The 25,265-nt window shown below is 46.5% G+C and overlaps 1 protein-coding gene across 1 annotated transcript in view; it reads right to left on the bottom strand.

Moving 5' to 3' along the window:
• FREM1 (FRAS1 related extracellular matrix 1) overlaps positions 1–25,265 on the bottom strand; it is a 197,898-nt gene that overhangs the window by 141,803 nt on the left and 30,830 nt on the right. The window contains exon 3 of the mRNA XM_044272263.1: positions 2,844–2,938. Within this exon, the coding sequence (XP_044128198.1) occupies positions 2,844–2,938 (95 nt within the window). The remainder of the gene's footprint in view (positions 1–2,843; positions 2,939–25,265) is intronic.

Genomic DNA, 25,265 nt, shown 5'->3' with positions numbered 1-25,265 from the left:
ACGGCCCCCTGTAAGAGATCGGGTGCTGCCAGGCAGCAGGGGGCAGTCATGTACACAGTTTGTAGTATATTATAACTAGAAGCGTCCCCATCACCATGGGAACGCCTCTGTGTTAGAATATACTGTCGGAAATGAGTTTCACGATGTAGCTCATATCCGACAGTATATTCTAACATAGAGGCGTTCCCATGGTGATGGGGACGCTTCAAGTTATGTTCCGGTGTCCGCCTGGCCGTGCGGAGGCAAGCGGATCCGTCCAGACTTATAATGTAAGTCAATGGGGACGGATCCGTTTGAAGATGACACACTGTGGCTCAATTTTCAAACGGATCCGTCCCCCATTGACTTTCAATGTAAAGTCTGGACGGATCCGTCTGAGGCTACTTTCACACTAAGAAATGTTTTAACAATATAATGCAGACGGATCCGCTCTGAACTGAGCCACCGTCTGCATTATATGAACGCAAGTGTGAAAGTAAAGGGACTCCTGACTTTACATTGAAAGTCAATGGGGACGGATCCGTTTGCAATTGCACCATATTGTGTCAACGTCAAACGGATCCATCCCCATTGACTTGCATTGTAATTCAGGACGGATCCATTTGGCTCCGCACGGCCAGGCGGACACCAAAACGACTTTTTTTTCATGTCCGTGGATCTTCCAAAAATCAAGGAAGACCCACGGACGAAAAAACGGTCACGGATCACGGACCCACGGACCCCGTTTTTGCGGACCGTGAAAAAAAACTGTCGTGTGCATGAGGCCTAAATATACAGGAAAGAATGTTTCCTGACAATTTTTCCTCTAAAATCGATTTTATCTTCGGTTTTGTGCGCATTATTGTCAGTCTGTAAAAGTGGCGTGCTACTCAGACATAGGGGCGGACTGACCATTCGGCACTTGGCATGGACATGGAGCAGGTACAGTACCTGTGTGCGTTACTGGTAATGTGCCATAAAAAGTGTCTTTTCAGCCTCTTTGAGGAGATGGGAGAGTAGTGACCCCCCACTAGTAACCCTGTTCCCCCCACTAGTGACCCTGCTCCCCCTCCTCCTGTCACCCCACTAGTGACCCTGCTCCCCCTCCTCATGTCACCCCACTAGTGACCATGCTCCCCCTCCTCCTGTCACCCCACTAGTAACCCTGCTCCACCCTCCTCCTGTAACCCCACTAGTGACCCTGCACCCCCCTCCTCCTGTCACCCCACTAGTAACCCTGCTCTCCCACTAGTAACCCTGCTCCCCCCACTAGTGACCCTGATTCCCACTCCTCTTGTCCCCCCCACTAGTGACCCTGCTCCCCCTCCTCATGTCACCCCACTAGTGACCATGCTCCCCCTCCTCCTGTCACCCCACTAGTAACCCTGCTCCACCCTCCTCCTGTAACCCCACTAGTGACCCTGCACCCCCCTCCTCCTGTCACCCCACTAGTAACCCTGCTCTCCCACTAGTAACCCTGCTCCCCCCACTAGTGACCCTGATTCCCACTCCTCTTGTCCCGCCACTAGTGACCCTGCTCCTACCCTCCTACTGTCCCCCCACTAGTGACCCTGCTCCCCCTCCTCCTGTTACCCCACTAGTAACCCTGCTCCCCCCTGCTTCCCCTCCTCCTGTCACCCCACTAGTGACCCTGATCCCCCTTCTCCTGTCACCCTACTAGTGACCCTGCTCCCCCCACCCCACTAGTGACCCTGCTCCTCCCTCCTACTGTCCCCCCACTAGTGACCCTGCTCCCCCTCCTCCTGTCACCCCACTAGTAACACTTCTCCCCCCTGCTTCCCCTCCTCCTGTCACCCCACTAGTGACCCTACTCCCCCTTCTCCTGTCACCCTACTAGTGACCCTGCTCCCCCCACCCCACTAGCAGGCCCTTGCTCCAATAGTTTTTGAGGGTCATCAGCAGGCCATCAATCATAATTTTTCAAGTCGGTGTATGATGCCCTCCTTTATGTGTAATAAAGGGTGTATTGGAGGGCCAGTTCCTTGTAATTTTTGGCAGCCCTTTCACTTACTGCATAGGCTTTATGAGTGTAGGAGTCCCACTATCTGAACAATTGCACCACAATGAGAATGAGGCCCTCCTTTATGTTATATACAGGTTGTATCAGAGTGCCTCTTCCTTGTAATTTTTGGCAGCACTTGCAGTTTATATACAAGTAAATATACAGAAAATAATGTTTCTTAACAATTTGTCCTCTAAAATCGTTTTGTGCGTATTATTGTCAGTCTGTAAAAGTGGCGTACTACTCGGACAACATCGTTCCCAGTAGCGACCTGGGAGTCCAAGATGCATCCAGACATCCTCCACATGCTGTTCCCGAACCATGGTGGTGTTTCCATCAATTTCTGACCTTTTCCTGCGAACCAGACACCCTTCCTATTCAGAGCAGGGGGTGCCTGGTTTAATGCTCAGGTTCCCCCATTGACTTCCATTGTGCTCGGGTGCTGTGTAGTGTTCAACCTGAGCACACAAGCACTTTGGTGCTTGATCAACACTAATCACTATCCTTTGGTGCTGCCAGGTTCTGATGTTATATCTGCCAATGGCAAGGAGTTTATCAACTTTTTGGGTGTTACTGACAAATGACCTATTCATGTTTACTGCTAATATAGCTTGTGTGTTTTTATAAAAGCATAGCTGAAAATACAATTAAAGCCGACATGCATTCTTTTAGTATAGTCGTATGGTAGGGCCCTAGGATAATTTTTTCCTAGTGGGGCCAAAGTACCGTAAGTCAGCCCAACACTGCATAGATTCATCATTGAAATAATACATTTATTCCAATCGCTATAATTTCTAATTATTCATTTATATTTCCCCTAATTTTATCGATTCAAACTGACCTGTAAAGTCGAAGCATGACTTCATCTTCATCCAATATAGGGCAGCCATAGTGAATGTACTGGACTTCATTATTCAAAAAATGACAATCAAATACCTGTAAATATACAGCATATACTAAATTAATTATGGACTTATTTCAAAGGAATACTAAACCACAAAGCTTTATAGACATGCTATTTTTGTAAAAATTGCTGAGAAAGTAGCAATAATAAGAACTTCTGGACTTTCTGTTGGTAATGCCATTGAGAAACACTAACCCTGGTTTCACACCTAAGCGTTTCTCAAACGCGCGTTTCTATGCGCGTTTTTGTCGCGCGTTTTTGTCGCGCGTTTTTTGTAATAGTAAACGCGCGTTTGACGCGCGTTTGGGTGATTGACAGCAGTGTTATCCAAAGAGTCTATGGCCCAAACGCGCGTCAAACGCGCCAAAAAAAGCTCCTGTACTTGTTTGAGCGTCAGGCGTTTTACAGCGCGTTCAAACGCGCTGTAAAACGCGAAAATGAGAACCACACCTTGTAAAACAACCTGTAGCAGCGGGTGCCAGCGGTATTGCACTTTACCAAAGTGGTGATCAATTGAAATAAACACACCGCAACACTTCCAGTAGGTGAAAATAGTGGGCTCCTTTTATTCACCCTTGCAACGTTTCGATCCACTTGCTGGGACAATTTTCAAGCTTGAAAATGGTCCCAGCAAGTGGATCGAAACGTTGCATGGGTGAATAAAAGGATCCCACTATTTTCACCTACTGGAAGTGCTATGGTATATATATATATATATATATAAAAATATATATATATATATATATGTTTATATATATTAGAGGTGAGCCAATTTTTCAAAAATTTGATTCGCCGGTCCGCCAAATTATTTGGGAAAAATTCAGTTTGTTCCAAATTTGTTTGTAGCGAATTACATAAAAAAAAAGCTATTTCCTGTCTGCAGAGAGCCTTTATAGTTGTGTAGAACATTGTGCCTTGCAGTAACACGCATAGGGAGTCTGCTTTGGTAGTATAATAATACTGTGAGTCAGTATGTCATGCAGATGACAGGCGTCGCTCTTAGATTCACTGCACACTTCACTTATTTGGGCAATCTCGAGGCCAAAACTGACCAAATAACTCTAGTATGAACTCAGCTTTACAGGTCGATGTTAGCGTCAAGAAGAAGCACACTTCTTTTACACCGTTGTCAGCTGATTCCACATAGATGTCTACAGAACCTGTTTTGTTACACGCTTATACAAGTAGAGCCCCCCGACAGAATGGAGAGGGTGTCAGCAGTAGGTTTCTGTTTAAGTCACTGATTATTTTGCCCTTCGTCTGATCCGTCAGAACAATAACGCACAAAAAACAGATCCTGTCTGTTGAGCATTCACCTCAACTCAGTCAGCATCAGTATTGCTAATGCCAAAAAAACAGGAGTGGATCCAAAACAGAGAACTGAATATTTGCAAGTCTGTGTTTTGTACCCACTCCTGCTTTTGGCTACCAAATCATAAGCCAGTTCTGATTGGACCATACAGGCCCTACAGCTGCTACACAGAGATGATCTGTTGTGCGTCTCATTTTACCTTACTTCTGACAGATCAGAAGAAGGGTCTAATAAATTATGATGTCAGCTAAGCCAAAAAGGCTAAATAGTGGCCCAGTCATGAAGTGGGGAGGGTGGGAACAGCATGAGAAGTCCACAGAGTGGCCCTATGACATAATGGTGAGGTGGAAGAGTCTGTAGGTGGTGGCAGTATCAGGAGGCCACAGAGTGGCACAATGACAGAGTGTGGAGGTGGTGGCAGCATCAGGAGGCCACAGAGTGGCAAGGTGAAATATTGTGGAGGTGGCAGCAGCATGAGGAGACCACAGACTGGCAATGTGACATAGTTTGTAGGTGACGGCACCATCAGGAGGCCACAGAGTGGCTAGATGACATAGTGTAGAGGTGGCAGCAGCATCAGGAGGCCACAGAGTGAAAAGGTGACATAGAGTGAAGGTAGGAGCAGCATCAGGAGACCACAGAGTGGCAAGGTGACATAGAGTGGAAGTAGGAGCAGTATAAGGAGACCACAGAGTGGCAAGGTGACATAGTTTTGAGGTGGCGGCAGCATCAGGAGGCCATAGAGTGGCTAGGTGACATAGAGTGAAGGTAGGAGCAGCATCAGGAGACCACAGAGTAGCATGATGACATAGAGTGGAGGTTGGGGCAGCTTCAGGAGACCACAGAGTGGAAAAGTGAAATAGTTTAGAGGTGGCAGCAGCATCAGGAGGCCACAGACTGGCTAGGTGACATAGTGTGGAGGTGGTGGCAGCATCAGGAGGTGACAGAGTGGAAAGGTGACATAGAGTGAAGGTAGGAGCAGCATCAGGAGACCACAGAGTGGCAAGGTGACATAGTGTGGAGGTGTCGGCAGCATCAGGAGGCCACTGAGTAGCACAATTACAGAGTGTGGAGGTGGCGGAAGCATCTGGAGGCCGCAGAGTGGCAAGGTGACATAGAGTGGAGATGGCAGCTGCATAAGGAGACCACAGAGTGGCAAGGTGACATAGTTTATAGGTGGCAGCAGCCAGGGCCGTCTTTAATATTGATTGGACCCTGGGCAAGAATTTACTTGGGCCCCCTGGATCCCGCCTTCCCACACCCTAGCATGCAATCACACCCTCCACCACAACACACACACACACACACACACACACAAAAAATCCACACACCTCGTAGAGTAGTAAACTTTAATAATGATGAGTGGCCACTAGAAGTGTTCCTTGGCAGTAATGTACATACTGCCTTTTTTCTGAAAAAGTGTTTACATTAAAAAGCCTGCAGAAACATGCTATAGACACCAGAACTACTATGTTTAGCTGTTGTGGTTCTGGTGACTATAGTGTCCCTTAATATAGAGAGAGAAAAAAGAATCAGCACAAAAGTATCAAATAAAATGGCTAAAATGTAAAAAAGCACAATTTTTATTTTTTTTACAATGTGCAGATAGTACTGTACTACTAACCCTTCCATCCACCCCTACATGCAGGGTAATACAGCGCCACATACCTCCTACATCCAGTGACGTCTCTTTGATGAGGATGTTCTCTTTCCTCATCTTCTCCTTTCAGACCTTCGACCAGACCACCATTTTTCAGCCATTTCTCGTCTCTGCAGTTTGACAAACAAAATCTTAGTTTACTGCTTTTCCATCATCCTCCCATCTTATGGACAAATCATCCTACCACCCCCAATACTGTGCCGCTGTGGTCCCCAATACTATACTGCAGAAACAGTTAAACCGCCTGATAATAGTAGTACCATGCAAATAGTGCCCTTCAATAATTATTGGCACACAGTGCCCTAAAATAACTGCGCCCAGCAAATAGTGCCCCTGACACTAATAGTGTAAACATAACATCCCCCAAAAATAATTATGGTAAGCTGATACTGTGCCAAGGTGCCGCCACAGTTATAGTGCTCCCAAAATTCCCACTAATGGGAATAATTCTCTGCTAGAGCACACATGGTAGTAATAGTGCTCCTACAGTGCCCCCAACATGTCCCCACTGTGCCCCATTAGTAATAATGCTCCCATAGTACCCAAACTAGTAATCATGTTCCCCATAGACCCCCAGTAGTAATAAAGCCCATCATAATGCCCCCCAGTAGTAATACTTTTCCTTATAATGTGCTAGTGCAAAAAATACCCCCTTTTAATGCCCCCAGTTGAGCTACTGTCCCCATAGTGCCTCAATAATGTGCCAGTATAAAATACCCTTATATAGTGTCCCCAGTAAATGCCCCATAGTGCGCCCTTCCCCCCTTCTTCCTAGTGCCTCTGATAATGTACCAGTATAAAATGCCCCATATATAGTGCCCCAGTAGATGCCCTCAGTGTCCCCCATAAATTGCAAGCGTAAAATACCCCTTCTTAGTGCCCCCCAAAGATGAGCCCATAGTACTCCTCTCTCCCCTTCCCCATAGTACCCACCATAATGTGCCCCAGTATAAAACACCCCTTCTTTGTGGCCTCAGTAGAAGCCCCCATAGTGTTCCTCTCCCCCTTCCCCATATAAAATATCCCTTCTTTGTGGCCTCAGTGGATGCCCGCTTAGTGCCCCCAAAAATGTGCCAGTAAGAAGCGCCCCCATAGATGCCCCCATAGTGCCACCCAATAATGTGCCAGTAAAAAGTGCCCCCAATAATGTGCCAATAAGTGCCCCCATAGATGCCCCCACAGTGCCCCCAATAATGTGTGAGTAAGATGTGCCCCCATAGATGTCCCCTAATAATGTGCCAGTAACAAGTGCCCCATAGATGCCCCCCAATAAAGTGCCAATAACAAGTACCCCCAATTATGTGCCAGTAACAAGTGCCCCCATAAATTGCCCCCCAATCATGTGCCAATAAAAAGCGCCCCCATAGATTCCCCCCAATCATGTCCCAGTAACAAGTGCCACCATAGATGCCCACCAATCATATGCCAGTAACAAGTGCCCCCATAGATGCCCCTATAGATGCCCCCAATCATGTGCCAGTAACAAGTACCCCCATAGATGCCCCCAATCATGTGCCAGTAACAAGTACCCCCATAGATTCCCCCAATCGTGTGCCAGTAACAAGTGCCCCCATAGATGCCCCCCAATCATGTGCCAGTAACAAGTGCCCCTAGAGATGCCCCTCAATCATGTGTCAGTAACAGGTGCCCACATAGATGCCCCCAATCATGTGCCAGTAACAGGTGCCCCCATAGATGCCCCCCAATCATGTGCCAGTAACAGGTGCCCCCCATAGATGCCCCCCAATCATGTGCCAGTAGTAGTACCATATAAAAAAAAAACAACACTTATACTTACCTCCATCAGGCTGGCAGCGAAGCGATGCAGGCCTCTTCCGGCCTGTGTCCCGCGCTGTACGGCTCAGGCGGCGCAATGATGTAATCGCGCCGCCTGCACCGGCCTGTGATAAGCTGCAGGCCTAGTGCCTGCAGCCTATCAGAGGAACAGTGAAGGGAGACGCCTCTCCCTCCCCTGAGGACGGCGATACAAATCACTATGGAGATGAGTGCTTACACAATGGAAGCACTAATCTCCCTGTGCTCTGCTGCCACCCCTCACGTCACCAGTGGCCAGCGGGGCTCAAGAGGCAGCTGTCTTGGACGCCCCGGGAGCAACTGGGCCCGGGGCAGCTGTCCCTTTTGCCCTGCATTAAAGACGGCCCTGGTTCTGCCTCTGCAGCCCGGGGAGGGTGTGCTTTGCGGTGTACGAGTGGCTGAAGTGCATGCAAAGTTTAATGGCCATTTTTAGGATGTCTTGCAGTTGGGTGGAATACTTAAGGTCTTGACAACCAGATTGAACACGTGTGCCATGCAGGGCGCATGGCTCAGCCCTCCTTGACGCAGCGCCGACATAATGTTCTTCGCGTTTTTGGTCACCATGGTTCTGATTTTGAGTTGTCGTAGAGAAAGCCAGAATACGATTTCTTGCTGAAGGACATGGAGCAGTTCCTCCCCTGTGTGACTCTGTTCGCCCAGGCAAACGAGGTGCAGAACATCGTAACACCGCCGTGCCCTGCACATGTGGTATGCTGGAGGGGCGCTGTGCATTGTCCCTGCAGTGGAGGCTGATGACACGGTGGAGGATGAGGACGCAGAGGCGGACATTGTTGCTGGACCAACGGCGTGGCAACGTTGAGGTAGAAGCAGCGTCACCTGGCCAAGTTGCTGGTGTGGCTGTGCAGGAACCACATTCACCCAGTGGGCCGTAAAGAACATGTACTGTCTCTGACCATAGTTACAGGTCCATATGTCGGTGCTGCCATGCACTTTGGCAGACACCAACAGGCTCAAGGACTGGCCCACCTTCTGTTCTACATATTTGTGCAGGGTTGGTACTGCCTTTTTGGCAAAGAAATTACAGCTTGGGACTCTCCACCTTGGCTCGGCACAAGCCTTCAGTTCTCTCAAAGGTGCAGAGTTCGCCACTTGGAAAGCGAGGGACTGCAGCACCAGCAACTTGGCCAGGAGCACGTTCAACTTCTGCGCCTTTGCATGGGTGCACGCATACTGTTGTCTCTTGGCAATAGTTTTGGTGATCGACTGCTGACGGAATGCATGACGAGGAGTAGGAGGAGCAGGAGCATTAGGACTGGCAGATGATGGGAAGGACAGACAGCTCCCTTCGGCTGAGGTGGTGGAGCCTTGACTGCCAGAAACCGGATGCAAGCCAGTGGGTGATGCAGCGGTTGCTGCGGCAGGCTGGACCACCATATCGGAGCCACGGTTCTCCCAGGCCACTTTATGGTGACGCTGCATATGTTGATGCAGGGCCGTAGTGCGAACATTGGGACCCTGGCCATGCTTCACCCTCTGCCCACAGATTCCACGTTCAACTTCCTCCGGCGGCTTTAAAAAAAAATGCCACACCACCGAGTAGGTGATTTTACCCCCAACACTACACACTGACTGACTGCTACCGCCGCTGCCTTCTTGAACCCCTGCACCGCTACTTCCAAGGCTACTGACCTCCCACTGCTGCAACCCTGCTGACTCCCACCTACGCTAGTGACTTGCTGGCTCATGGGCAAGCTGCTACCCTCTTCTCCTGAAGATGATGAAGTCCCTTTGTCACCCAGCTCCCAAGTGCTACATCAGGGGTACTCAACTGGCGGACTGCGGTCCAAATACGGACTGCGGACGGCAGCTGTCGGGACCCCTGCCATCCCTTCAGCACCTGCATGGGGAGAAGCTTTTGCTCTTTCCGGCGTACTGGGCGCTTCCTAATCTCCCAGGAGCGCCATGAAAGAGACAGGTCCCTCCACATGCAGGCACCAGCGCTTTCATCCGGCACCTGCACGTGGAGGGAGCTGTCTCCCTCAGTGTGCTCAGTGTGTTTACAGGTCCCTTCTCTTCTGCAGCAGCAGCACGTAAGGGAGCTTCAAGCTCCAAAGGACACTTACGTGCTGCTGGAGAGAAGGATGGACATCACCACTGCACCAATGAAATAAAGTTTACATTTGGGGGGGGGGGGCAGAGAGGGGTACAGACAGACGGGAACACATCACTGACTGCAGGAAAAGACCCCAGAGTGTCAGTGTCATGTTCCCAGCCTCTCTGTAAAATTAATGGTAATGACTTAAAATAAAGATAAAGCCTCATCAAACCATGATAGTTTTGTTCCACATCTAATCCCCATTATTGGGGGATTGGATGCGTACCCCTTCATTTCAATGGGGCCGCAAAAGATGCAGACAGTTTGCTCATGCTTTGGGGAACACTCCCTGCTGACTGGAAGCTCAGGACAGGACCTGCAAGATGTCATTACGTTGAAGCACCAGTCCTGTCCTGAGCTTCCAGTCAGCAGCGAATGTTCACCGCGGCGAGGTGAATGCTTTTTTTTTTGCAAAAGCAGAGAAGGGGGCACTAATGGGGGCACTACTGGGGACATAATCTTTACTGGGGTCACTAATGGGGGCATTATTTTTACTTGGGCACTAATGGGGGCATTACTCTTACTGGGGGCACTAATAGAGACATTATTCTTACTGTGGAACTAATGTGGGCATTACTAATTCTGGTGGGCACTAATGGGGGCATTACTAATTCTGGGGGCGCTAATAAGGGCATTTTTTATTCTGGGTGGCACTAATGGGTGTATTAATATTACTGGGGGCCACAGTATGACAGTGACATAACACCCCATGTTCAGCCACTCCCCCACAACTTGGCCAGTATTTTTTGTTGCGAAAGGTGACAACCCTATCTGCGGCCCCCCAAAAAATAAAGAGAAAAAAATGCCAGTTTTCACACTAAAAACAATTATAAATCTGAATTAAAATTGTCCTGAGCTACATCATCATCATCGAGTACTGTCTGCACGTCACGGATGTCCTCCTCAACCGTCTCTGGGTCAGGAGCCTGACCGCTCTCAACACCAGCTCCCACACCACTCTTTTCATCACTACTTGCCCGCCTAGCGGAGGAAGCGGCGGATGTCTCCTCCACATCTTGGCTGGGCAATAGCTGCTGACTGTCCTCTAGAAGCTCTTCCTCACTGAAAAGTGGAGCCGAGCCTACAGCATATAAAACTTCTCGCAGTAAGGGAACAGAAAAGGACAGAGGCAGGTTGAGGACAGGTGAGGGCACAGGGCCTGCTCCCGGGCCATGCCAACTAAGAGTTGTGTCTGACTCTTGGCTGGGGGTGTCTGATGTCACTTGCGACGAACATCAAGTGAACCATTCAAGAACCCCTGGTTTGCTGGTCACGACACGACCACTAGCTGACACTGGGAGCTCAGACCTCTCGAAGTGACCCCTGCTGCCACGGCCCCTCACTCTCCTGCGACCTCTGCCTGCGCCAGAAACATTTAGGCCTCTGCCACTCCCCTGTGTAGGGCCTGGCACTTCTCTGTCTGACATATTGTTAGATCAAATAACCAAATGTTAGATCAAATATTTTTTATTTCATCACTATTACACAGCAAACATGGCTGTAGAATATATCACTGCACCGCTAAACGGCAAATAGGCCCTAATTTTTTTTAAACTTTTAGAAAACACAACAGGCTTTTCAACAAATAAGTGCATTCCTGGACGGTGAATATATTTTCACCGTCCAGCAATGCACTTATTTGTTGAAAAGCCTGTTGTGTTTTCTATTTGCCACTAATACACAGCAAACTGGGCTTTAGAGTATATCACTGCACCACTGAACGTCAATTAGGCACTAATTTTTTTCTATTTTTAAGCTACACAAAATGCTTTTCAACAGATAAGTGCAACGCTGGACAGCGAATATATTTTTATTTCGCCACTAATACATGGCAAAAAGGACTTAACATATAACTGCACCGCACAAGGGCAAATAAGACGTTCTGTAGAAATATTTCCTTGTAATAAACCCTGTTAATGGCTGTATCAAACAACACTTGCACCCCAATAACAAGAACGGTTTGCTGGATTGTTGCTATTACCCAGTCACTAATCTCCCCTACTGAACCCTGTTCTACATAAATGCTGTGTAATGATTCCTCCCTATCCTTTTCCTGCACTTATAAATCATTTTTTCACCACAATCAAGTATTTAATGGTTATATCAAACAGCACTTTTGCTAGAATGACAGAGCTGTATAATGGCAATTTAGATCCCCAGTCAGTGCAGCAAGGTGTAATAGGATTGTTCCCATTACCCAGTCAAGCTCCACTACTGAACCCTGTCCCACACAAATGCTGTGGAAAGATTCCTCCCTATCCTTTCCCTGCACATATAAATTTGTTCACCACAATCAAGTCTTTCCTAGCACTGTCCCTAGCACATGCTGACGTCTCTCCCTGCACTAAGTACACTGGAAAATGGCAAAATCCAAAATGGCTGAGGCTATTTATAGGGCTGTGACATCACAGGGCTGGCTAGCTGCTGATTGGCTGCATGCATGCCATTATGGGTGATCCCGCCTTCCCAGAGTTCCTTACTCCATGTCCTCACACGTGCAGCAGCCATTTTAGGAAAAAATAGGATTCGTTACTACGAAGCGTGAGGAAATTCGCATTCGGTGCTAATCGAAATGTTCCTGAAATTCGGAACGAATTCCACTTCCTCAGCTTCGATTCGCTCATCTCTATATATAATACACATATCTTCATTATATAGCACAGACACTACCAAGATCAGGAAAATAAAGCAACACTAAATACAAAGATGTCCTTTAATATTCAAATTTCTAACCTTAACTGCAGTGATTGGCATTTGTAATCTTTCTTAAGTAGGTTACCATGCCAAGGCTCCTGATTAATAATGCCATGGCTAGCTATGGCCTAGTAGAAGACAGTAGGGTGTCTCTGGAATTATGAAATTCCAAATGTATACATTTTTGAGGAGTACTGTTTTACCTAAATTTGTATTTTCCGTATTAGATGATTAGTAGGATAGATATTCATGCTACAGTTTTTCATGCGACCCAATTCATTTTCATAATTGCTACTAGGGTTGTTGCGTGTATCAAAATTTTGATACCCAATCAATACTTTTGTCCCGGTATCGATATGATACCGGGATTTCAATTTTTTTCGATACTGGGCTGCTCTGCAGGGGAGAAGGAGTCACTCTCTCCCTCCTCCTGTGCCACGCTGCCAATAAAAAGAGATGGGCGGAGGAGGGGCGTGCGCACTGTGCCACCAATGATAGGAGGACCTTTCATGGGTCCGGACTTTGTTAATTAGCAGGCTACATAGAGCAGTGCTCCCTGCACTTACTATTATTCCTGGGTGCCGCTCCGTTCGCCTGCTGTGGCCCAGTTACCGTCTCCAGCTCCGTATGCTAATTACTACTATCGGAGCAATGGGGAGGAGACATCAGCTTCTCTCCTGGGTGTTCCTTCTCCCTGGATGTAGCGCTGTCCAATCGCAGCACACAACGTCACAGCCAGGGAGAAGGAACGCCCAGGAGAGAAGCTGATGTCTCCTGCCCATTGCTCCGATACTAGTAATTAGCATACGGAGCAGGAGACGGTAACTGGGCCACAGTGGGCAAACGGAGCGGCGCCCAGGAATAATAGTAAGTGGAAGAAGATCCCTGGGCGCCGCTCTATGTAGCCTGCCAACTTAACAAAGTCCGGACCCATGAAAGGTCCTCTTTAACCTTTAATACAGGAGGCGGGTGCCGGCAGCAGAATCACATAGCTGCACATGAGGGGTTAACTGCTGCTGATCGCAGCTCCCTGTCAGAGGCAGGGTGCCGGATATGTGATTCTGCTGCCGGCACCCACCTCCTGTATTAAAGGTTAATTATCATTGGTGGTGCAGTGCGCCCCCCAGTATCAAAATCATTGGTGGTGCAGTGCTCCCGCCCCCCTCAACCCCCCAGTATTAAAATAATTGGTGGCAGTGGCCACAGGGTCCCCTCCACTCCTCCTCATTGGTGGAAGTGGCCACAGGGTCCCCTCCCCTCCTCCTCATTAGTGGCAGTGTCAGTTGTGATCAGAGCCCCAGCAGTGTAATCCTAGGGCTCCTATCGGTTGCCATGGGAGCCAGGACGCTACTGAAGGCCTGGCTGCCATGGTCAGCTCCCTGCTGCTGTGTGCAATATGCACAGGGCAGCAGGGAGAGTGTGAGGTCCTATTCACCCTGATAAAGATCTATTAGGGTGAATAGGACAAGGGATTAAAAGATCCCAGGTTCTAGCCCCTAAGGGAGGAAATAGTTATTAAATAAACTGTTAACAAAATACACCAAAATAGTATAAATCACCCCCTTTCCCAATTTTACATATAAAATATATAAACAATAAATAAATAAACATATCACATATCGCCACATCCGAAAAGTCCAAACTATTAGAATATAAAAAAAATCTATGCGGTGAACACTGGAACAGAAAAATGAATAAATAAAAACTGTGTTTCACCATTTTTTAAAATGCGGAATGCACGTGGCTTTTTTGGTGTTTTATTTTTTTCGCGTGGTATCGAATGGTATCGAGTATCGCAATACTTTTTTATGGTATCGAAATCGAATAAAAAATTGGGTATCACAACAACTCTAATTGCTACATATAAATCATCTGTAATGATAGCTATCTCCATGTTCACAGCAATCAATACATGTTAAGAACTCAATGTAAGTTGTGGTGTTGGCTTTGTGTGAACAAGCGTCATCTTTAGTCATACAAAAGATATGACTGGGTGTTATAGAGCAGGAAGGGCCAAATCTTTTATTAAGTGATCTACATTTTATGTAGCCCGAGTTATGTGATCTACTAGGTTACTGGAAACAGGTATATGTGGCACATGGAGAATGCTGTGCATCCCCCCCTTTTTTTTCTGAGGTCCCAGTGTCTTCATAATAGTGGTTATTGTATTTTTTTTTACTGCCATGCGTTCCTCATATATGATCAAGCAGTCCTGCTTGTGCCAGAGCGTATGTCAGCCTATTCATAGTCGTCACAACTATCAGATTGCAAAAAGCATAGCACGTATAATCAGCCTCATATAAGGCATTCAGGATAAAGACCGGGAATTAGGTGAAGCCTAATTTTATAAAATCTGTGTAAGATATTGTTAATATACCGTATTTGTCTTTCTAGACACATACAATTCACAATAAAGGTACATGAGTATTCCCCCAGCAGGGGGCAGCAGTGTATCTTCTAGCGAGGATTCATTTTAACTTCTTCTTTACCAGATCAGTCACAACTATCACTATACCATCACTGTGCTAATCTAATATAAAGTGCAAAATAATAAAGTACACTAAACAGGAGATGCTTTGAAGACAGAAAATCTGCTCATATAAAGTTGTTATTTAAAGGGGATGTGCAGGGGTTTTATATTGATGAACTGTCCTCAGGATAGGCAGGGGTCTAACTCCCAGCACCCCGCCAATCAGCTGTTTGAAGAAAAGGTGGCATTCTATGTTATCACTGCTTCCTCCATTACACTATGTCTCCTGTGTAGCGGTGGTGTAGTGTAATAACAAGCACTGACTTCATTCAAGTGAAAGGAACGAGTACTTGTAAATACACTTGTAGTACTCCAGAGCAGGCACCACCATTCCTACACCCTGCTACTGTCTCTAATGGCTAGCCAAAAATGTAATCTGTGTATCAATTCCAGGTTCTTTTCTATTGTGCCTGAATAATATTGCTATGTAACTGTTATGTTTATGTACTGTGCCTGGTTTAACAGCAGGTGGCAGTGTATTTGGCAGAGAGATACCTTTATATAGAATGGCACTTACCATTCTATTCTCCCCCTGTTGAGCAGAAGTGGGTTTATCCTGTTTCCTACCAAGGGAGGGGTTGGAGGAAGATATCGGGCTGTTGAGAATTGGAAGAAGAGCATATATGTTGCAGTGAGGGGAGTGCCCCCCTTCTGCTGCAGGGGTCTCCCAAGGGAAGGTCATCAATATAAAATTCATGATTCAACAAATAATGTGTCAAAGCCAACTAGCGCACACTTTAAATGTATATCTGATTGTGAAGAGTCTCTAGAAACATTATTTTGTTGTCAGGGGACAATGCAAATCAGTAAATGTTCTCTTTAGGATACAGTTCAACACTTCTTCCACCGGGTACCCTTCATACTTGATGACTTAGATTCACTCTGAGTTATAATCCAGTGCTGGTGTTGCAGTCAGGCCGCTCCACAATCCACTTCATCTGGTTCTGAGGCTGGCATACAGCTTAGGCTCTGCTCTTGCCATGCTGGGGAGTGGGGTACACCCCTCCGTACAATGTGGAGCAGGCGGGGTAGCAACTAAGCCAGGATACTGGGAAAAAGGTTCTAGTCACCTCCTATTGCATCCCTAATCCTCGCCCTTACTCCTCACTGTATGAGTGGACCTGTAAGGTAGGACGGCTCATACCCAGGAAACCTAAGACCCTGAGTTGCCCCGATAATCCCTCAAATAAAGAAAGGGGCTGAGACAACCTGTTCATCCCCATAATGGATGAACAGGAGCTTCACTGGCATAGCTGCCAGAGAAGGGACAGACAGTGCACCACTACTAAATCGGCAAGCATGAGCCAACAGACAACACGCACTTAACTGCCGCAACAACAACGGCAACCATACCCCTATGCAGACAGGATGCATGGCGGCCCCCGGCAGAGCTGCACACTGACTTGTGGTTCCCCTGAGACTCCCTTCCGGAGGTACACAACACAGGTGACATGACTTGTAACAACTAGACAAGACAACAACCACCCATACATAAACATCACCAAACATATGCAAGGGTAGTAAGAGGAGGGAAGACAACGGGATGACATCAGGAAGACATCGGGGAGACATTGATGTCCCACTAGGTGGCCTTCATGGACTGGGCAGATGTAATACCCAGGAAGGTAGCAAAGCTCCAGCACCAACAAAGGCTGGAGTACAACTAACTCCAGCCTGGAAGCCACAGGCAAGATAAACACCAAGTGGCCACACCCAACCAGGTCGTTAACCCCTCCAGCACGAGACAGGGAGGAACCCTTATGTGAGGGGCAGAGCACATATATGCTGCATAAACAGCACGTTGCCCCAGGCAACAGCATGCACGGCGCACAACACCGAAGTTGTGACAGCTCTGTACTGTGGCTTTGCTGCGCAGCTTTTCCTCTCTGAATCCTGTAGGTCTCACTTTCTAGATATCGCTGTTTCAGCTGTTTCTCAGTCCATAACACCTTACAGATTGGTAGTGTATAGGCTCTATGTACCGTAAGGACCTTGTGACGTCACAAGGTCATGTGACAATGGAAGCTTCAATTCCAGAATGACCATGCGCCTCACCGTTAACACCATCAATAATGTTATTATTATTTATATTACTAGAGCGCATGGGATGTAGATATTTCCCTGATTTAAACCCATGTGACTTTAGCATGTCACTTGTCCTTGTAACATCACAAGGTCTTTACAGCGCATGGAGTTTAGACTCTGCTTCAGTCTAGCTCTTGTGGTGCGCCCTCATAAAACTTCCCCAACTGTCTCCTGAACTTTGGTTCCTCCTCCCTCTTGCTGACACACACAGCACCTATACACTCTGGCAGACTCCGTGTGCAGGGGGGGGTGGGTGCAGCCTCTATAGGTGTTACACATTCACGCATTAAAATGTATGCATTTTATTTTGTCCAAATAGTACAAAATTGTGCTATAAAAATATATATATCTCACTGGCACTACTACCAGTTGATCTGGTAGTGCTGCAAAACTGCTGCGATACCGCTAAACACAGAAACAACCACTTATGTCTGCGCCATTCACATGCCGACATTAACCATCACCCAATTAGATCATAAGCTTAAACTATTTCAGACAGTATCATGCTGGTGCTACTATAATGATTGCCTGGGTGGGCTGTAGCTGATAGTGAGATTAATGTGGATACCTGAGAGTAGCTGATAACTGTTACATGCCCATGGCTGATGATAATAGAAAAACTCTCCATGTTGTCCTTGTGTGCTGGACCTCCACACAGGTATAGAGTATGTCGCTGAGTGATACACTGATAAATGGAGTGTGCCCCAGCCGGTGTGTCATGACCCATGTCTTCATGGCTTATTATCATTAGTGTAATATTTGTATTGCATTGTATTGCTGCGGACGTTTGTCCCTCGGTCTCCCTGTATGTTGCCCTATTCTTGCAGCCGCCTCACTCCTTCTTGTTAGTAATAGCCATTTTATGTTATATCTGTACTGGTGTTTTCATATGCTGCTTAACTTTGCAAAATTATCATCTTTTCACCTACTGGTTTGGTACATAACTACAAGATTTCAGCTTGGAATAAATTCATCTGGATTCTTCACACATGCCTGAGCAGTTGAGTTGATCACTGTTGTGAGGAACAGGAAATTTCTTCTTGTCTTCATGTCAGCCATCTTAAAAGGCTGAAGTGCTTGACATGTCCCACATACATCCTCTTCTGTCTTTCTCATTTTAAAATGTCATTGCGGTTTTAGCTGTCTGCACCTGGTGTCATTTCCTCTTTATAATTTTCCAAGAAATTAAGTACACAGTTTGTGGTTAAGCTAAACTTTAACATTTCTGGCTGTTTTATATTTTCTGTTTCATGGTCATGACCTTCATGAGACGTGTGTGGGTCTATTGAAGTTTCTCTGATCGTCAAGCCTTTTAAAATGGTAAGAACCTATTTATGCTGAGATATGGAAATTGATTGGTCTTGGTCTTGGGAAACATTTGGTTTGGTTATTGGTGTTGTGATTTACGTTTGGATTTTGTATCGTATAACATAAAATGCCCGTAGAAGAAAAAGTGAACGTGGAGTCCTCTGAGAAAGTGTTAAGACAATATAGAGTTTTCCTATCTGTAATATAGTTGATACATTAACAGGAGATTAATAAGCAAGTCGACTATAAGGAAGCAGATAGATGGTTGTTGAAATTTAGTTTCAACTGTAGATATTTCAGACATCTGGTAGAGAAATTCTTAACACATATACATGGGCAATACATGAGTATACATGAGGGATATAAATTAGCCAAGCAGATAGTGGAAGATGTAGAAGGGAAACAAAACAAGAAAAAGACAGAGAAGGTGTTACAGAAGGCGGGTATGAAACATGGTAACATAGATTCTGAAGTTTGGCAAAGGTTCAAAAGAACCTATAGTGGTTGGATGAAGGATCAGGAATGTGAAGAGGTTGTGGAATGTTGGTGTCGGGCAGCAGAGAAAGTGAAGAATGAGAAATGGCCAAATGTAACATTTGGAGGAAATTTGTTTTATGACACAAGTGTAAAACATGGCAATGACAGTAAAACAGAAAATAAAATATGTCTGCCACCTTCAGCTCCCCCACCGTCATATTCTGGGACGAAGGGTAGACTAGGCTGGACATGTACAATGTGTGGAAACCAGAATCCTGACTGGGCAGAAACCTGTAGAGTATGTGGGGCCAGACTGCGTACAGGGCTCTATCCGGTCATCATATGTATCAGATTCACCCCACAAGTCGCTCAATCTCCACCAGTTGATAGAGGAGGGGGACCAGGAGACAGGGGAGACAATCAAGACCCTCAGGCACCACCACCCGAGAGTCAAGTCCAATATGTGCAACAGCACATACTGTCTTATTCCCCATGGAGTCGAAAGGACCAAATGGTACTTTAAGGTAGAATTTCTGACCCACTACCAAGACCTATGCCTGCCCACCGTATGTTACAACAGATACAAGCCACATATAGGGCAACATGGGCTGACTTAAATGACTTAGTGGCCTTAAAAATGGGAGAATCACCATATAACCCTCTAAAAGAACAGTTACTTGCTGAACGAGTAAAAACTGACCAGTCCTCATGGTCTGACTGGGAAAAAAACTGACACATCGGGCAAAGAATATTGCTGAATTTTTGGTAGATGGGCCAGAACAAAGGAAGATGACAGTGCCCGTAGTTTAAAAGACGTAATATAGGAGACTAAAGAAGATGTAGTGGCATTTGAGTCTAGACTACGGACAGTGTGGACAGACATGGGTTTGGATACCACTGGACCTATGGGACAGAAGTTACTGACATCTGCTTTCATGGAGGGACTGAGACCTACCCTCCAGACAAAACTGAAGGCATGTAAGCCTGAATGGAGGGTGACAGCATTACCTCAGTTAGTTGCTGCTGCTAAGGGTTTGGAACTAGACTTGTCTACTACCAAATCCTCAAAAATCAATATGGTACAAGGACAACAGAGACCATGGTCTGGTCAACAGGGACAGACCAGACAGAGGAGGGGTGACTTCAGATGTTACAATTGTGGCAAACCTTGTCACATACTCAGAAATTGCCGGTTACCCCCTCAAGAATAACAGGTGAACTCACAGAACCAGGGTTCAGTGCACACCCCTGGTCCGGTGACCTCACAATAGGAAGCCGGCAACCCCGTGTCCTTATCTGCCATGACTGCAGCAGCCGTGGGCTGTCAAATTGAGATACCAATCCAGGTAGGGAACCAACAGCTTACTTTCTTAATAGACACAACGGCAGCCAAGACAGTGATCAATCCTGATTATATTAAGCCATGGCAGATAAGCACACAATGTGTCCCGCATCAGGGTTCACAGGGGAAGTACTCTTCATCCCAGAGACCATACCTATGAAATTAAGAATCAAAGACAGTACAGTGGTGACTCAGTTGTTAGTAAAAGAAAATATCCCATTCAATTTGCTGGGTACTGACGTCCTGCAGGCACTGGGGGCACATATTCACTTTAATGAGGATGGTACCACACATGTAGATATTGACACCCCCGATGATGTTATAACCCGGGTTCTAGCTTTACACCTGGAGCCGGACCAAACATCCTGTGTGGTACAATTGGAGCAGGACCTGCAGCCAGTCCCCGACAAATTGTGGGCAAAGGGTAAAACTGATATTGGCAGATTGGATGTCACTCCTTTCATGGTACATTTAAAACCAGGATGCACGACACCCCGAGTCCGTCAGTATCCCTTGAGTCATGCACAAGAACAATCTGTGATCACTCAGATTGACCAGTATGTTCAAATGCAGGTCCTGGTGGTGATTATTTCTCCAGCCAACACCCCCCTGTCAAAAAGAAAGCAGTAAAAGGCCAGACTGTGACTTATAGGATGGTGCATGACTTATGGGAAGTTAATAAGGTTAATAAGGTTACTGTCCTGCAGACTCCAATTGTCCCAAACCCACATCGTGTTATACTGTGATTGTCAATATTTATTTGCATTCACATTTAAGGGTAAACAGTATACGTGGATGGTACTGCCGCAGGGAGCTCAAAACTCACCCACCATGTATACTCAAGCCCTCTAATCAGTCCTGACAGGTTGCCAGGTTCCTGATCAGGTTGTTTTATTACAATATGTTGATGATCTATTGATATGTGCTCATGACTATGACACTTGTAAAAATGCGTCTCTGTCACTGTTGATTTTTCTGGCAGGAAGTGGGTGTAAGTCTTCCAAAGACAAGCTGCAGTTTTGCCAATCCCGTGTTACTTTCCTCAGTCACTGTTTGTCAGAAGGTGCCCAGCCCGTCACTGAGGAAAGAAAACAGGCTGTGAAGGACATCCCACTCCCTCAGGAGCCGAAGGCCCTCAGAATGTTTTTGGGACTGGTGTCCTATTGCAGACCTTGGATCCGGAATGCATCCATGTTGATGCAACCCCTTTATGACTGCTTGGCCTCTGACCCTTTTTCAATCAGTGGCCCTGCAGAGGATTCTTTTTATTCACTCAAATTAGCAATCCTGTCAGCATCGGTACTGGGCATACCAGATTATGACCAGCCTTTTAATCTGTTCTGCTCAGAACTGAATGGCCATAGTACCTCAGTCCTGAAACATGGGCACAGGCAAAGGCCAATTGCCTATTTTTTTGTCAGATTAGATCTAGTCTCACGCGGCGCCCCCTCCTGTGTCAGGGCGGTCGCAGCAGTGCAGCTGATGGTGGAAAAAGCTTCCGAAGTTGTACTTGACTATACCCTGGTGGTACAGACCCCTCATGACATCCAAGGTATCCTAAGTCAGTTGCAACCAAAGCACATATCCATAGCACGCCAACTACAGTTGCAATGTTCTTTACTCATCCCTGAGTCCATTACTTTCAAGAGATGTACTACTCTGAATCCTGCAACTCTCCTACCGATTTCAGGTTCAGAAATGGGGGAAGGGGGTACACACATGTACATGATCAACCCATACCTAATCCTGATTTTGAGTTTTTTGTAGATGGCAGCAGATACATGGATGAGGATGGCCGATTTCATACTGGATATGCAGTGGTCAAGCAACATGAGGTAGTACTGGCTGAACCACTGCCTCCTCACATGTCAGCACAGGAGGCTGAGTTGAAGGCAATCTCTGAAGCATGTAAAATGGCAGAAGGTAAACGAGCAAATATATGTTTACAGACTCCAGGTACGGGTTTGGTATTGCACATTATTTTGGCCCTATTTGGAGAGCCAGGGACTTCCTTGCCTCTGCATGTCAACCAATAAAGAACAAAGACTCAGTGTTTGAACTAATGAACTCACTACTGCTTCCAGAGGAAGTAGCCATTGTCAAGGTTAAGGCACATACCAGACAACAAACTTGTGAGGCTAGGGGCAACAGCAGGGCAGATGGGGCTGCAAAAGAGGCAGCAGTGAAGCCTTGGAAACCTGAGGTTATCCCTGTCGGCATCCTGGAGCCTCACCACAAGTCTGAAGACGTGTTGATTGAAGTGTCTGCACAGGCAGATGAAGAAGAAAAGAGCTCCTGGACTCATAGAGGAGCAGTGCCGAATGGGCAGGGACTTTGAGAAGTGTCAGGAAAATTATGCCTACCCAGAGCCCTCTATCCTATGATGGCACAGGAGGCCCCCGGACCCACACACCAAGCAAAGGGTCCTACGGTACTGAAAAGATGGGTCACACCTGGTTTCTCCACTATTGCCAGTAGATTTGTACAAGGCTGTATGATCTGTGCTCTAAACAACCCCGGACAGGTAGTTAAGACAACTAAGAACCATACACATAGGCCATTTTACCCATTCCAGAGACTGCAAATAGACTATATACAGTTACCGAAGGTAGGAACATACGAATATGTGCTTGTGTGCGTTGATCTCTTTTCAGGATGGCCAGAGGCTTACCCTGTATCTGCTTCAAATGCCAAGAATACTGCAAAGAAACTGGTCAGTAAACTTGTGTGCAGGTATGGCATCCCTGAAGTGATAGAATCAGACTGAGGAAGCCATTTCACAGGGAAGGTGATGAGGGAGGTGATGGTAGCCATGGGGGTCACTCAGGTCTTTCACACGGCCTATCACCAACAGTCCAGTGGCCGTGTGGAAAGATTGAACAGCACCATTAAATTAATAATACAGAAGGCTATGAAGGAGACCGGGAAGCACTGGACGGAGTGCTTCCCCCTTGCCCTGTATTCCATCCGCACCACCCCAGGGAAAAGGTCTGGCCTATCCCCATATGAGATCTTGTTTGGTTCTGTACTGAAACTGGGGCTGTATTTCCCACAGCAACTACAGCTCCAAACTGACAGTCTGGTCAGTTACATGAAGGCTCTCACTGCTAGATTGGAACACACCCACAAGTTTTTGCTTCCATTCCAGATCCAGACTCAGTGGAAGGGACGCATCCCCTGGTGCCTGGTGATTGGGTTGTCATAAAAAAAGTATGTGAGAAAGACATTTGAGCCCAGATTTGATGGTCTCTTCCAAGTTTTGTTAAAGAAAACTTGTTCCGGATAAAAAACGGATGAACCTCTTCTGCGGGCGCTGCCAAGGATACCATATAGATGAAGCGTGTAGTTAAAATGGCTTTATTACGTCTATGCGTTTCAGGGGTAAATTACCCCCTTCATCAGGACAATAAAACAAGTATAAAACAAACATATATGGTTTTATTGTCCTGATAAAGGGGGTAATTCACCCCTGAAATGCGTAGTCAGGAAAAGGGGCAAAAACTGGCAGGTGTCCAGCTGGCTAAACTGATAACTCAGTTGATTAATAGTACGGTGGTTGCAGTCCCAGAAAGTATATACCTAGTATATACCTAGTCTGTGGGCATAAGGCATACAAGTGGTTGATCTACTTAGGTTATTAATGTCAGTGAGTCAATGGTAGTTAGAAAAAATGTAATTGGTTTTATCACATTGAATATTGTGCTATGTTTGCTGTGCAAAGCAATACCAACTACAGTTGATTTCTACAGCACATATTGTATATTGCTGCACTATTGCACACTAGGTAAATTGTATAACATAGGTACAGTCTTAAAGTATGTATTAAAAAGGTTGCAACTAGGGATGAGCAAACTTGTGTTTTCAAGTTCGGCGTACAAGGTTCAGGTTTGAGTTATTTAAGAATTCCGTTATGGATTCCGCTACCACAGACCATAATTTATGGTCCGCGGTAGCGGAATCCATAGCGGAATTATTAGATAACCCAAACTTTGTATGCCGAACTTGAAAACATAAGTTCGCTCATCTCTAGTCGCAACAAGAAAGTGGACTTCTTCTATTCTTGCTTTCTTAAACTTAACACGGATAAAACAGAATTTATCATCTTTCCCCCGTCTTGCTCAATCCCTCCAAGACCTATCTATCGCGATCAATGGCTGCACATTCTCCCCGGTCAACCAAGTCTGCTGCCTTGGAGTGACCTTGGATTCTGCCCTCTCCTTCAGACCGCACATCCAAGCCCTTTCCACCACCTGCCGCCTCCAACTCAGAAATACCTACCGCATCCGCGCATTCCTCAACCATGAGTCTGCAAAAATGCTTGTACATGCTCTCATCATCTCCCGCCTAGACTACTGCAACATCCTCTGCTGTGGCTTTCCATCTAGCACTCTCGCACCCCTCCAATCTATCCTCAACTCTGCTACCCGACTAATCCATCCCCCCCCCCGTCACTCCTAGGCCTCTCCCCTCTGCCAATCCCTTCACTGGCTCCCCATTGCCCAGTGAATTCAGTTAAAAATTCTAACAAATACATATAAAGCCGTCCACAACCTGGTGCCTCCAAACATCTCTGAACTACTTTCCCGATACATTCCCACATGTAATCTCCGATCCTCACAAGACCTCCTTCTCTTCTCTCCTCTTATCAACTCTTTCTACAACCATCTCCAAGATTTCTCTTGTGCATCCCCCATACTCTGGAGCTCTCTACCCCAACATATCAGACTCTCACCTACAGTGGAATCCAAAGAAACCTGAAAACTCATCTCTTCAGACAAGCCTACAACCAGTGACCCTGCTGCTACTATACCACCATGACCAGCTTTACCCTCACCTACTGTGTCCTTCCTCCATACCTTGTAGATTGTAAGCCCTTGCGGGCAGAGGTGACAGGTTCTCTTTCAGCGGCTGTGTAGTCTAATGCTTTATACTTACTAGATGTGCAATCTGCTAGCGATCACAACTACAGAATTGAGGCTCCCTGTACAAGGAACAACTTTAAAAAACACCATCAAGCAGT

Source organism: Bufo gargarizans, chromosome 1 (genome assembly GCF_014858855.1).
Source record: "Bufo gargarizans isolate SCDJY-AF-19 chromosome 1, ASM1485885v1, whole genome shotgun sequence".
Taxonomy (NCBI): domain Eukaryota; kingdom Metazoa; phylum Chordata; class Amphibia; order Anura; family Bufonidae; genus Bufo; species Bufo gargarizans.
This window is presented reverse-complemented; position numbering and strand designations above follow the sequence as displayed.